The sequence below is a fragment of the Adiantum capillus-veneris genome, chromosome 13 (genome assembly GCF_014529385.1).
Source record: "Adiantum capillus-veneris isolate H3 chromosome 13, ASM1452938v2, whole genome shotgun sequence".
Classification (NCBI taxonomy): domain Eukaryota; kingdom Viridiplantae; phylum Streptophyta; class Polypodiopsida; order Polypodiales; family Pteridaceae; genus Adiantum; species Adiantum capillus-veneris.
This window is the reverse complement of record NC_140943.1, coordinates 143,505,857-143,520,521: the sequence shown is the minus strand read 5'-3', so window position 1 is coordinate 143,520,521 and position 14,665 is coordinate 143,505,857. Positions and strand designations below refer to the sequence as shown.

General features: G+C 42.8%; 1 protein-coding gene across 1 annotated transcript; it reads left to right on the top strand.

The window, feature by feature from the left end:
* The first annotated feature begins 1,298 nt into the window (after nucleotides 1-1,298).
* Nucleotides 1,299-4,336, top strand: LOC147444997 (uncharacterized). The gene is made up of 5 exons (XM_086527488.1): nucleotides 1,299-1,805; nucleotides 2,818-3,663; nucleotides 3,774-3,907; nucleotides 4,020-4,093; nucleotides 4,237-4,336. Exons 1-5 carry the CDS (start codon nucleotides 1,494-1,496, stop codon nucleotides 4,296-4,298), a joined length of 1,428 nt encoding a protein of 475 aa, XP_086383614.1. The 5' UTR covers nucleotides 1,299-1,493; the 3' UTR covers nucleotides 4,299-4,336.
* The last annotated feature ends 10,329 nt before the right edge of the window (nucleotides 4,337-14,665 follow it).

The window sequence follows — 14,665 nt, the reverse complement described above, 5'->3', positions numbered from 1 at the left end:
CATTATAAAGGGAAAAAGCGTAGGCGAAAGTAATTTTGGCCCTGAAAAGTAAATTCCGATGTCATCCAATGAATGCCCACTGTTACAAAAATTGTCCCCGTGTACATGTAAGAAATCAAGCATGAGCCCATCCCTTAGCATGCTTAAACTGGTGGGTAAGGACCCACCTAAGCTAGGCCATTAAAGAGGCAAGGTTGACAACGACAGGTCCAAAGTGGGAAGTGTTAAGGCTCTTCAGGCAATTCTTGACTTGCTGTGGCTCATAGAGATCGATGAATACTAAGCAATGGTATAAGTAGGGCCATATACGAGCCCTTTGCCCATTATGTGGTACGTGTTGCAAGTAGATAGGAGAGCTGTGTTCATTGTAGTATTCAACCTGGCCATCAGAGCTTGAAAAAGTTCAAGGCTCAACCAACGCAAGTACAAATGTGGAGAGAGAGAGAGAGAGAGAGAGAGAGAGAGAGAGAGAGAGAGAGAGAGAGAGAGAGAGAGCATTACAAAAAGGTCGTTGTTGTTGTAAAGCACTGGTGGTGTAGAATTGTTGAAGCCTTGAAGGATTGCTAGAAGAGCCAAGCGATGCGTGCGACTTTGGCCCATGGTAGCTTGCAACTACTCTTGTAGAAAATATCTTTCTTAGAATGCTTTGAGTTAATGTGTCCTTCATATGGACATATCAAACTCAAATGTGTTACTCAGCCATTATATGTTCGAGATAGATGGCATTGTACGTGCGTAGGGCATGAAACGATCATGAGAAGAGTTGATTCAATGCAGCTGGAGTTTCTCTTCCTCTGGGCCCACCATAGCTCTTTCGACCCCCCCCCCCCCCCCCCCCGAAAGAGCTACTCGCCTCTCTCAACCTCTCTCTTTTTTTTGCTCTTCCTCTTGACATCGTTCAGACAAGGCGATGACAAACTTGAAGAAAGCTTTTCTTCCTCTCGACCTGTCTTAACCCAACCTATGGCCCAATTCACATTGAGGCGGCGGAAGAAAGTTGGGGAACATGCTCCATTGAAAAAGCGCCATTTGGACAACTCTGTTTACATTCCCCCCTCCTTACGGTGCTGCCTCCGCCCTTTGTGAGCACCTCTGCGGTGGAAGATCCTTTCTTCCAAGAAATCTGTCCCGTGCGTAATGCCTACGCCCTTTGTGGGAAAGTCATCCAATGTAGGTATGAGATGGACAATGGGGATGCCGTGGCTTGGATGTGCCACATCCGCGTGTGAGTGTGGCACTGTGGATGGATAAGAGAGGCAGCAGAACACAACTCCAAGTGCATTTCCATTTCCACAATCCAAAAAGTGAAAAGTGAGGTCTTCTTCACATCTGGCCTTTAACATAATAACGCACAACAGCAGAACTAAGAAGCATCGATACCCTACTAGATTAATCTTCTATACCTTCCCCGCGCTTCCCCTCTTCACTTTTTGGTTGGGCATTCTGCTATCATCATTATCACTATTTGCACGCACGTATGAGATAACAGAGCAATGGAATCTCAAGCTCCCATGGAATGCTTTGAGCAGGAGGAGGGGGGGCTCCTGTGCTTGCCTTCTCCTCCCTCTGCTTCCCCTTGTGAGATCCCCAATTTTTGCGGCAGGGTTCGGCCTGCTCCGCCCCCTCCTTTTCTCACCAAGACCTTCAAGCTTGTAGATGATCCTGCTACTGACAGTGTCATCTCCTGGAGCTGCAATGGTGCGGCGTTTGTTGTGTGGCAGCCGCCAGAATTTGCCCGTGATCTCCTGCCGCACCACTTCAAACACAACAATTTCTCAAGCTTTGTCCGACAGCTCAACACTTATGTGAGTTCCACCCGATTGTTTCCATTCTGTGCGTCATTTTTGTTGGGGTATTTGCTAGTCGCAGAGATCTGGGTGCTAAGCTCACTATCCAAAATGCACTGGTAAGCTCCATTCTGTGTTCATGATATTCTCTACATCTAGTCCACTGCGATTGGTATGCGCGTGCAAAGTCATCGTTCTAATTTATTGAGCAGAGGATCTCATACCTGTGGATTCATGGCTTCATGGTTTTGCACGAATCTCATGTATCAGGTCTACATGACATAGCGCATTGTAATGAAGAGTCACAGCAGTGAATTTCTAAGGTAGTGGATCAAATCTGGGAGTATATGCTCGAGAGGGATGACACTTTTGAGTACTGCTTCATGTGCACATCCAATTGTGCTGCTGGTTGTGTGTTCTTGGGTTCACTTAATACAATACCTCTGTATGCTCTTCTGATGGCCTCCAGAGTGGATGGCCAAGGCAAAGGAGTGACTGAGTGATGTGCATTGACTGAGGTCTCGAGTTAGTGTGCTGTATGTTGAATTTGTAGTCAATTCCATTTGTGAGAACAGCTTGTGGTGTTATTGTCCTGGAAAGTCTGGAGTGCTTATTTACTATAGTGATTCTGCCCGACACGGGAGTTTGAATTTGGATTTTTGTTGCTTGCAAGCTTTGAATGGACTGTATTGTGTCTTGAGATAAAATGAAAAATGTGAGTTTATGGGAAAGAGTAGGTTTTAGTACTTTAGGATGTAGCTAACATTATCTAGCTGAGCAATAATTTGGAGGGAGTGCACGGTTGCATAGGTAGCATACTTATGTTGGGGCTCCTGCCATGCCCACCTTGTCCTCATAGGATGAAGCATTCAAATTGAAACCTGGTTTCAAGGCATGAATAGGCGCATTGTTACTTTGGCATGGTATGGCTGAATGTTGTGGTTCTGTCTCTGATGATATTGACATCTATTTTTGCTTGTTGGGGTGTAAGCATGTCTTACAACGAGTGGTTTTGTGCATCACTTTGCAGGGTTTCAGAAAGATAGTTCAGGACAGGTGGGAGTTTGCAAATGAGATGTTCAAGAGAGGCCAGAAGCACCTTCTTTCAGGGATTCACCGGCGAAAGATTTGCCACCAGCCACCCACTACCATTCTAGCGACACCAATGCCAGTATCCATGAACACCTTGCCATCAAGCAAGGCTCCTCCATCTCCTTGCAATTCAAGCGATGAGCAGGCGGTCTCTTCAACATCATCTCCAACACATCACCACCAGACGACCCGTGAAAGGAAACACCCCGATGAATTAGAACGATTGAAGAAAGAAAACGTCATTCTTGTCTCCGAGTTGGCTTCTATGCGTAGACTGTGCAGTGACTTGCTCCTGTTCATTCAGAACAATGTGGATGATAAACAGCAAGACTTCAATTCTGTTGAAGGCCTTGCCCACTTTTTGCGGAGTGCTTCGGATAGCTGCTTATTTGAGACGATTTTTGCTGTGCATACTCTGAGAAGTTTAAAGGAAGGTGCCAATTTGGCTGCTTGCAGACCAAACAGGACAAGTGAAAGCAGAGGGGAGAAAGAAAGGGGTGAAGTGGGAAACAAAACACATGGAGATGCCACTAGATTGGCATGTGAATGTGCAAGAGAGAATAACTCACGTAGCTGCAACGAATCGGAGCATGCCTCATCACGGTTGACGCAATCGGCTCGATTTGTTGTGGATGGTAAAAACTCCCTGCATTCCTCCGCTCTGGCAGGGGAGAGGCGGGCGAAGTTTTCAGAGTATGCATCCTGTGAGAGCAGGGGATTTAGGTCACCTACTTTGTTTGGTGTTTCCTTGCGTCGACAAAGTGAGAATCTCCTAAAGCAGGAGGTAATGAGCTACAGGGGTGTCAATCCCGCCAATTCAGAGTAGAGCAAGGGAAGGAAGCATGTTTGTGCATCCGTCGAGATCTATGTACAGTTAAATCTGGCTGCTAACAGAAGAACCCAGCTGATTTGGCTAAAGGAGCTTCAATGTTGTTGCTCTTCCTGCAAAACCATCTCAATCTTCTCCTCAGCTCTGAATCAGGTTGCATGGCGTTGCGTGTCATTGTGCTCAATTCTTCCCTGCAAAGGTGGGACAATTTGTGCCCACACAATGTGAACAGCAAGCTAAAGCCTGGAAGTGCTCGTTGTCATTGACGCTAGAAACTAGGCTTTACTTGCTTCTCTGTTCGGGTGCTGGAGGATTGGACAACAAAGACTCTTTCTCATTGGATTCCACCTGTTAAGATCATTCTTATTGGTTCTCTCTGTATATGGTAGGTTGATGAAATTGGTCTTTGGGGGACTGCAGTGTGCCATTTAGAAAGTGCCATTTGCAGTTATTCTCTGTATGACCTAGCTTTAGGTGTAGCATTGTAGATTTGTTATGTTCTAACTTCTATTCTTATTCCTGATGTAGTTAAAGATGGTTTGTTTGTGGCGGACCAGAGCTGTTTTAACTTTGGATCTCTTCCCATGTGAAAGCAGGAATGCAAAATTGAACCGATGGATATTGTCTCTAGGCTTGCAAAGTGTGCCTGTCCGCCCCTTTGTTCAATCTTTCGTGTGTGTGTGTGTGTGATTGTCGAAAGTGGCTTGTCAAAGGCATAAAGGTGGGCTTCAAGCAGTACTTGATCACCACCTATGGCTGTTGTAAGTTGACAATTTTTTTTTTTTGGTTGCTGAAAGTCCTCAAGTATCTTAAAAAGGCCTGAAGGTATGCTGAAAAGCTCGAAAGCATGTGTAGTGTTTCAACAAACACATGTTTGCTCTAACAGTGGTCAGTAACTGCAGTCCAATTATAGTACTCAGTAATGCAGAGAGATCTCTCTTATTATGATCTGCTGCTGCGCACTCTATGGGGCTGCAGCCACAGCTGATGCGGTCTTATAATTTGTATTGGGTCAATTCAACCTGGAGGGCATAAGTGATTGCGTTCTTAGTGTTTCCATTCCACCTAACAAAAATTGAAACCTCTGGGAAGTGAGGTGGCATAAAAAAGCTGAGGGTGCTGGGCTGTGCTTAACGGAAGCAAAGCACCCCTCTGCTTGCTTTATAGTTTTTCTGTTGGCCGACAACATATATTGAACAATCAACTCTCAAGACATCTATGACCCGAGAATGGGAAAGTTAGAATGATCTTGCAAATTGCATTCTGCTATAACCTCAAATTTGGACAGATTTTCTGAATAAATCCTGGTTTTGAGCTGATTCTAATCATTGTAACATACAAGACATCCTTACTTGAGAGGAGTGGATTGGTGCTTTGAGAGAATAGAGAACAGATATGGCACAATCCACTATAAATCTGTCAGCGTCTAAGGTACAACTCCATTGCATGTGCATAAGGTATTGTCACTCCGATGGAAATTGACACAAAATGCAAAATTAGGTAATGGAGTATGGACCAAAATGCCATTTAGGTAATGGAGTAGGGACCCTTCAGAGGGTGGGTTAGGAGCCCACCGTGTCTCACCTGCATGCATATGACAATCTGCAAGAAATGGTTTAAGGATGAAGGAGATGATGTGAAATAGGCTCATACGAGCACGAACATCATAATTATAAGCAAACCTCAACTTATAAACTCCCATGAGGAGGGGATTGTAATTGGAGCTATGGGGGATATTATTGTACTTTCCCGAATTCACCAAGCCGCGTATTTAGTGGCATACCAATTTGAGGTAGTTTCGATCGCTCGTGTAAAAACCTAGATTTTAGCCCCCCTGTTATAAAAAGAGCTAGTCAGATTATTTTTAGGGGTTCTAAGAGCTCTTTGGTTTCAGTGCTTGTCTTCATAAAGCTTTAGAGCTTGGCAGGAACTAGAGAGGATACACCCTAGCTCTCTCTACACTTCATCAATCTTATGTTTGTGAAGTCTTTCCACTGTAAGAAGGCTGAAAGCAGGGCCTCCCTCTTCTCTTAAACTCCTCATTACAATCTCTCACCTCTCCCTCAAAACTTGATAAAAGAGATGCGTAAGAGGGAGTCATTGACTTCTTACTAGCAAACCTTCAAAAACCCTCTCATATTACAAAATAGAAGCATTCTTTTAGTATAAAGTTTTTGAGGTCTCAATCCTGAGAGGCCTCTTGCTCTCCGATTCCTTCTCCAAGAACAGGATGTTAACGTCCCCTTCTTTGCTTCAATTGCTAGGTTGGCTGCCCAAATGGCGCCTTCTCTTTGCCAATTCCTCATCTCTCTTGGATGATTCCAATCAGCTCTCCCCCAGTACGTCAAGGTCGAGAGCAGGGGGGCAGCAGATCTGCGCCGGGCGCCCTCCATTTCCTTGCCTTCCTTGCTCAGACAATCTGATGTGACCGTCTGTCAGATGATGGACCACTTAGCAATCGGAGATGTCAGAAGCTACGGGCAGTCTGCACCCGAATCAGCATCCCGATTATCGAAGAAGCTATGCACGATCTGCAGGCCAACCATGTCTCTCCACCTCAATGTTGGGAATATGGCGCCACCTCAACACCCAGAACCCGTAGATCAAGGAGGGTTTGACAAGTCATCATCTACAACCATAGATCATGGAGAGCTTGACCAATTAGCACAGGGAATTGGCCGCCCTCCTCCCTCCCTTGACGGCTGCGAATGGTCGCCCATTGATCATTCCCGTAATCAGGACTCCCGGCCTCCATTGGTCGCCCTGATTACCGGGAATGATTAGTGGGCGACCATTCCCTACCCCATCACAGTCCAGGGTTGGGGGGCTGACGATCTTGGCCGTCCATCCCGACACCCTTCCCTGCCGTAATCCATGAGTTGCCGTAATCCATGAGCTGCCGTAATCCATGAGCAAACACTGCTCGATGCTTGACAGCTCAGCCCCAATAATCTCAATTACGTTTGTCCAATCAAAAGAGCCCTGAGATCACACTTCTTCTGACATACTAGGAACTGGAATAGCTGTGATCAATTCTGTAGTGACAACTCAGCGTTGGAACAATCGATAGTGACCTGAACGTGAAGGAATTGTGGATCTCTTCCTTCACTTTCTTGGCATAAATTGAATTTATTCTGTACTGCTGGAACCTCACTGGTCGTGCATCTGGTTTCATTGGTACCCAATATTTGGTATACGTTAGGATCTACTCCTTTCAGGTAATACATCCTTATTGTCATAAAATCTAATATCTAACCGACCCAAATGATTTTCTCATATTAAATTCATTTAATGTGGGAGAATAAACGAGAACAAGGGTTAGAATATAGACATGTGCTTACAGATCCATCTCAACATGGGGCCAATGGTAAAGGGGTCCAAATGAGAGATGGTCCGACAAAGAGGAAGGCTATCCAATGGAGCTTAAAAGAACTTCGGGTTAGTTTCATTGAAGACCTCCAAAGGTTAGTGTTAAAAGTCCTTTGACCTTAGGTAAGCTAGAGTTGTGCTTGAGGTGGGAACCCGACCCAAGCTTGATGTGCTTGTAGTGCTTACTGACTAAGGTGCTTGAGGTGCTTATCGTGCTTGCTGGCTAAGGTGCTTAATGAATAAGGTGTTAAGGTGCTCAATGACTAAGGTGTTAAGGTGCTCAATGACTAAGGTGCTTGAGGGAGTAAGGTGTTCCATAAAGTCAATGCATATCCCTACACAAGGGGGGGCGAGCCCTCATCGTAGGGGCTAGAGAGAGAACACAACACCCTCACACAAGACAAGGTTGGTATAAAGAAAGCAAATACGACACTTGTCAAGTTCCTCTTCATGTTGGTCTCATGGTGTGCCTAAAGTCTATTGGTTGGCCTCCCAAGGGGTCCAATGATAATTTAATTAATTTAATTAATTGTCTATGCATTTATCAAGTCCTCTCTCTCAAAGGGGAAAGGGGGACACTTGTCCCAAGGCTACCCTTGCTGTTTGATATGAACTAAGCTTGTGATTGGCCAAGCTTGAGGAGGTTTAATCAAGTACCAGATAGTGCTAGAGGAGGGGTCAACCGAAGCAAGGAGGGGGCTAGCTTGGGGGGTATACTCTCCCACTCTCTCTCTCTCTCTCTCTCTCTCTCTCTCTCTCTCATTGTGTGGATTGCAAGTGAAAGAGCTCCATCTCCTTCTCCAAGCTAGTAAGGAAATTGAGAGCCTACACCAACACTCTTGGCTATGGAATGCAAATCCAACCAAGAGCCTTGCTTCAATGCTTAAGCTTGCCATCTTCTCTATCTTCATTACTATGCTATTATGTATGCTAGCAAGAAGAGTGATGATAGGTGAGGAACTATTTCTTTCTCCTATGAATGTTTCTTCTTTCTCTTCCCTACTCTCATTCTTCGCTAGCTCTCTCCACCTTTGAAGGTGTTTGAGGCCTTGGGAATGAGGCTGGGGATGGTTAATGTTTGTTTTTGCAAAGTCTGTGTTATGTTCGTGATGCATAGAGCTTTCCATCTTCATTGCATCATCTAGATCACAAGGAACACAAAGATTGTATTGTACCATGTCTCTCTTGATGGAATACAAAAGCCTATTGGAGGAGGGACCGGCTCCACATAAATCCGATCCTCAAATGTTATCAAGTTCTCTAAACTCTCTCTCTTGCAAAAGCATTGTTCATGCCAAGTTAATTAAGTATTATGATTAAGTTGCTACTGCTAAATAAGTTCAGCCTCTATGTTCTCAAAGTAATCTCACAAAAACTTTCTCTCTAATTCTCTTAATTATGCTATCCTTAAAGGTCATAGGCCATTTCTATTACATTGGTATCAAAACTATTGGTTTCTCTTTCTTGCTTAAGAAGACAGGTCCTTAAGTTGTCCATGAAAGGTTGGATCTGTTTATTGCAATAGAGTAAGTGGGACAGGGATCTATTATCTTGGTTGAGAAGGACTTAGTTCGAGGTACACCGTTGGGAACTATAGTCTTAATAATGGAGCCTCTCGGGGCTTGCCTTTGGCTTAACCATTATTGAGCTACGAGCAAGCTCAACAGGAACCATAATAGACCGAGCAATATTAGACCCTCTCCACTAGTTTTTGCAATCAACACTGTCTAAACCACGGATGTGGCTGCTTGAGAACTAATTTCAAAGGTAAAAAAGAGTAACGACTAAGGTTTTTCAAGGTCCCAAAGCACAAATTAATTCCATACATAAGTATAATTAGCATGGCTGACAATAACCAAGAGAGTAGAATGAAAATTGATAACTTTGATTTTGCACATGAAGGTGCTAATGATGATGGCCCCATGTTTGTCAATTATCTTGTTACTAGGTTGCAACAAGACATGGGCAACCGTGCTTTGCAAGCCAAACTTACTCAGCAACTTTATGCTTATAGGATTTTCGTTCCTCCCAAAGAGGAGAGAGAGCTTAGAAGGCCTCTTGATGAGACCCCCAAGAGAAGAGACTCTCCCATACAAGAGGAGGAATCCAAAGAACAAGAAACTAATGAATCCCTAAGTTCCTCTGAAGATGTGGCTCCACAAAGATGGTGGTTTAGATGGTCGCCAACTTCCTTCCAAGAGGAAACGGTCAACCCACAGTCCTTGTCCTCGTCACTCCAAAAGGGAAGAGAGGAAACAAAGGAAGAAAAGGGCAAGAAAGAGGTCACCCTCTTCTCCTTCTTCTTTACCTTCCTCCTCTTCCGATGAAAAGCTATGGTTATTCTCCTAGAGAATACAAGAGGAGAGGACATCACAAATCTTACCTTGCATGGAAAAGGCCTTAAAAGCTCAAGAAGTTCAAAGAGGGAGAAAATTGTATCTCTTTTCTCACCTATGATGACACCTTTGGTGCTACCGACAAAGTATTGGCCTTCATCCATAAATTTGATGTGGCCTTTGGAGACGAGGGCTTCATGGAGTCCTCCAAGCTACACCATGTAGCTATGCACTTCCAAAAATTGGCTTGTCAACGGTGGGCTAGCCTTCGTGGCACACGGAGAAGTCCCAAAGACATGCAAGCTATACAAAGGTAAAAGTGTTTACCGAATGGCGTAGTTTGAAGCTTCTCTCCCATGAGTCTATTCACAAATATGTAGACAAGTTTTAAGATTTACATCTCAAGGCTACTGTCTTTCAAAAGATAGACTTTGCCGAGAAAAAGCAACAATTCTACGTGGGATTACCTGAAGAGATGGCCGAGTACGTCAACTCCCAATGGCCTGGTTTTATCACCGAAGTAATCCACCACACCATGGTTGCTTCACACATCAATTTTTAAGAAGGGACTAGACGAAATGTCAAGCCTATGGAAAACAAAGACAAAAGTGATGCAAAGGGGAAAACCAATGCCCAAAATTCTTCCCAAGGCAATTCCAACAACAACAACAACAACAACAACAACAATCGGTCTAAGGAGAAGGGAGTTTACAAAGGTAAAAGCAAACTTTCTCCTAAAGAGCTTGAAGATTTTTGCAAGGACCATAAATGTTTTAAGTGTGGGAAGAAAGGACATGGCTATAGTTCTTGCCCCAAGAGAAACGCCCGCAATGAGACTCTTAGAGCTTCCACCATCGAAGCTCCAAAAGAGGATGCTCATTGCAAAGAATCACCTCTCTCCTATTTTTGGGGAAAGGTAAGGGAGCATGATGCCTTCATCTTGTTTGACCCTGGCTCTACTCACAACTTCATTCAATGGAGTTGGCCACCAAGTTGGGTGTGGTGAGGCCTAGTTCCTCTCCCTTTTATTCTCAAGTCTTTTTAGTGCAAAAGAAATATCGTACATACCGTATGTGTGTGGACTATTGAGAACTAAACCATATCACTATCAAAAATAGATTTCTCGTGCTTCGGGTAGAAGATCTGTTTGATAAGCTACAAGGCTCTACCTACTTTAGTAGGACTGATCTTAAAAGTGGCTATCATCAAATAAGGATAGTGGATGAAGATATTCTAAAGACTGCATTTCGTATAACGTTTGGCCTTTATGAATATCTAGTCATGCCTTTTGGCTTGACTAATGCACCAGCCACGTTCAATCGATTAATGGAGAAAATTTTTAGACACTACCGCAAATTCACTGGAGTTTTCTTTGATGATATCATTATCTACTCCAAGTCATCGGAGGAACACAAGAAACATCTCCAAGTGATTTTTCAAGCACTAAGGGAGAACAAGCTTTTTCTCAACCAAAAGAAAAGCGAATTTTTCCTTCAAGAGATTCAATACTTAGGTCATATTATCTCTCAAGATGGTATCGTATGGATCCATCAAAGTTAGAGGTAATAAAAGCATGGCCTAATCCAAGGAATCTACATGAGCTAAGAAGCTTTATTGGTATGTGTGCATACTATAAACGTTTCTCAAATAGTAGGACTATTACATGACTTAACAAAGAAGAACGTTAAGTATTCATGGATTTCTAAGGAGAAAAATGCTTTTGACAAGCTCAAAGAGAAGCTTACCTCCCAACCAATCCTCATGATTCCGGATCTCTCAAAGCCATTTGAGGTCCAATGTGATGCTTGTGCTGATTGCCTTGGATCAGTCTTGCTTCAAGAAGGGCATGCCATAGCATACGAGAGACAAAGGCTCAATATGGATGAACAAGTCTTAGTCATTTATGAGAAAGAGCTTTTAGATATTCTACATGTCCTAGACATGTGGAAGCACTATTTATTGGGGACTCCGACAAAGTATTGGCCTTCATCCAGAAATTTGATGCGGCCTTTGGAGACGAGGGCTTCACAGAGTCCTTCAAGCTTCAACATGTAGCTATGGACTTCCAGAAATCGGCTCGTCAATAGTGGGCTAGTCTTCACGGCAATGACGAAGCCCCAAAGACATGGAAAATTCGACGAGTTTCTATCATGAAGCAATTCCTTGCAAGCGATGCAAAGGAAAAAGTGCTTACCAAATGGTGGAGTTTGAAGCTTCTTTATTTCGGGCCATGAGTCTATCCACAAATATGTGGACAAGTTTTGGGATTTACATCTCAAGGCTACTACCTTTCAAAAGATAGACTTCACTGAGAAAAAGCAACAATCCTGTGTGGGATTACTTGAAGAGATGACCGAGAATGTCAACTCCCAATGGCTAGGTTCTATCACCGAAGTAATCCACCACACTATGGTTGCTTCGTGTATCAATTTTTAACAAAGGGGCTAGAAGGAATGTCAATCCCATGGAAAGCAAAGACAAAAGTGATGCAAAGGAGAAAGCCAATGCCCGGAATTCTTCCCAATGCAATTCCAACAACAACAACAACAATCGGTCCAAGGAGAAGGGAGTTTACAAAGGTAAAAACAAACTCTCTCTTGAAGAGCTTGAAGATTTTTTCAAGGACCATAAATGTTTTAAGTGTGGGGAGCAAGGACATGGTTATTGTTCTTGTCCCAAGAGAAATGCCCGCAATGAGTCTCCTAGAGCTTCCACTATCAAAGCTTAAAAAGAGGATGCACATTGCAAAGGATCACCTCTCTCCTATGCTTGGGGAAAGGTAAGAGAGCATGATGCCTTCATCTTGTTTGACCCTGTCTCTACTCACAACTTCATATCAATGGAGTTGGCCACCAAGTTGGGTATTCAAGCGTTTAAGATGGGAGATACTGTAACTACCGATACCGCCTTCAAGGGACAACAAGCCTCCACTACTCTCTTGATTAGGAAGTTGATGCTTCATGTCCAAAGCTATATCGATAAAGAAGACTTTTTCATCTCTCCTAGGGGCACCATGGTTCAACGGCATGGCTGCAAACATGAAGTTCCCTGAAAGGAGAGTCTACTTCACCTACAAGGGAAAGAGCATGTATATAGATGCTAGTGACTCTGGTCGTACTATGCCACTTGTAAATCTTCCTGTTTTTGATAAATAAATGAAAAGCTCAATTTTTGCGTACATATTTTTTTATCAAAGAGTCCCTAAAAGATCCTAATATTTCATCAAATGTAAATGATAGAATCAAGAAGAGTTAGACTTGTCTAATTTTCTAAAAGGATTCCAAGATGTGTTCATCGATGATATCCCTATGGACTTACCTCCAAAATGAGGGGATGATGACCATTGAATTGAGCTCCTACTAGGAAGCTCACTGCCTAACAAGTCTCCTTATCAAGGTTTCCAAACTCAACAAGAGGAGATCATGATGCAAGTACAAAATTTGGTAGACAAAAGGATGGTGAGGCCTATCTCCTCTCCCTTTTGTTCTTTAGTGCAAAAGAAAGATGGTACATACCGCATGTGTGTGAACTATCAAGCACTAAACCATATCACTATCAAAAATAGATTTCCCATAGCTCGGGTAGAAGATCTATTTGATAAGCTACAAGGCTCTAGTTCAGTAGGATTGACATTAAAAGTGGCTATCATCAAATAAGGATAGTGGATGAAGATATTCTAAACACCACGTTTTGTACAACGTTTGGTTTTTATGAATATCTAGTCATGCCTTTTAGCTTGATTAATGCATCATCCACATTCAATTGTTTAATGGAGAAAATATTTAGACCCTACCGCAAATTCATTAGGAGTGTTCTTTGATGATATATCATCATCTACTCAAAGTCGTTGAAGGAACATAAGAAACATCTCTAGGTGATTTTTCAAGCTTTGAGGGATAAGAAGCTTTTTATCAATCAAAAGAAGAGCGAATTTTTCCTTCAAGAGATTCAATACTTAGGTCATATTATCTCTCAAGATGTTATCCATATGGATCCATCAAAGTTGGAGGTAATAAAAGCATGGCCTAACCCAAGGGATCTACATGAGCTAAGAAGCTTTATTGGCATGCATGCATACTATATACGCTTCACAACAAAATTCTCTCAAATAGTAGGATCATTACATGACTTAACAAAGAAGAACGTTAAGTATTGATGGACTGCTAAGGAGCAAAATACTTTTGACAAGCTCAAAGAGAAGCTTACCTCCTAACCAGTCCATATGCTTCCGGATCTCTCAAAGCCATTCGAGGTCCAATGTGATGCTTGTGGTGATTGCCTTGGAGCAGTCTTGCTTCAAGAAGGGCATGCCATATTATATGAGAGCCGAAGGCTCAATACGGATGATCGGGTCTTGGGCATTTATGAGAAAGAGCTTTCAAGTACTTCATGAAACAAACCAAGCTTTTCGATGAAAAAATGAGGTGGGAAAATTTTCTTTCACAATTTTATTTTCATATTTCTCACATTGCTGGTAAGCACAATCAAGTGGCCGATGCACTTTCACAATGACCAAAAGTTAATGTGGTGTCTATAGAAACTCACAATAATCTATCTTCTATGATAGATGAGTATGCTACTAACCTTGAATTTAAAGACATAATGTCAGCCCTTGCTTTGGGGAAGAAAGAGGAACCATTCACCTTGCAGGATGGTTATATTCTCCATGAAAATATGCTATGTGTTACCCACTCCCTCCGTGAGAAATGCATGTATGAATATCATGCTCCTCCCTACGCAGGGTATAGAGGAATTCAACCTACTCTTTGAGGAGTAGAGACATACTTCTATTGGCCTACTATGAAAGTGGACATACAAGAGTATGCTTCAAAATATGTGGTATGCCAAAAGACTAAGTATGATAGAGGGAAGCAACCTGGATTACTTTAGTCATTGCCAATTCCTAATTCACCATGGGAGAGTATATCCATGGATTTTATCTTTGGATTACCCAAGTCTATGCATGGGAATATGGACAATAGTCCACTGGTTTAGCAAGCAATCATACATTATTCTTGTCAAAAAGACTATTAAGATACACCAAATGGCAACTCTCTTCATATCCCAGATTTTCAAACACCATGGATTGCCAAACGTCCATCGTGTCAGATAGAGATCTTAGAACGATCAATAACTTTTTGTAAAGGTCTCTTTGAAAATCTAGGTACAAAATTGAATTTCTCTTCAGCCTATCACCCACAAACACATGGCCAAAGTGAGATAGCCAATCTTACGATACTTGATCTACTAAA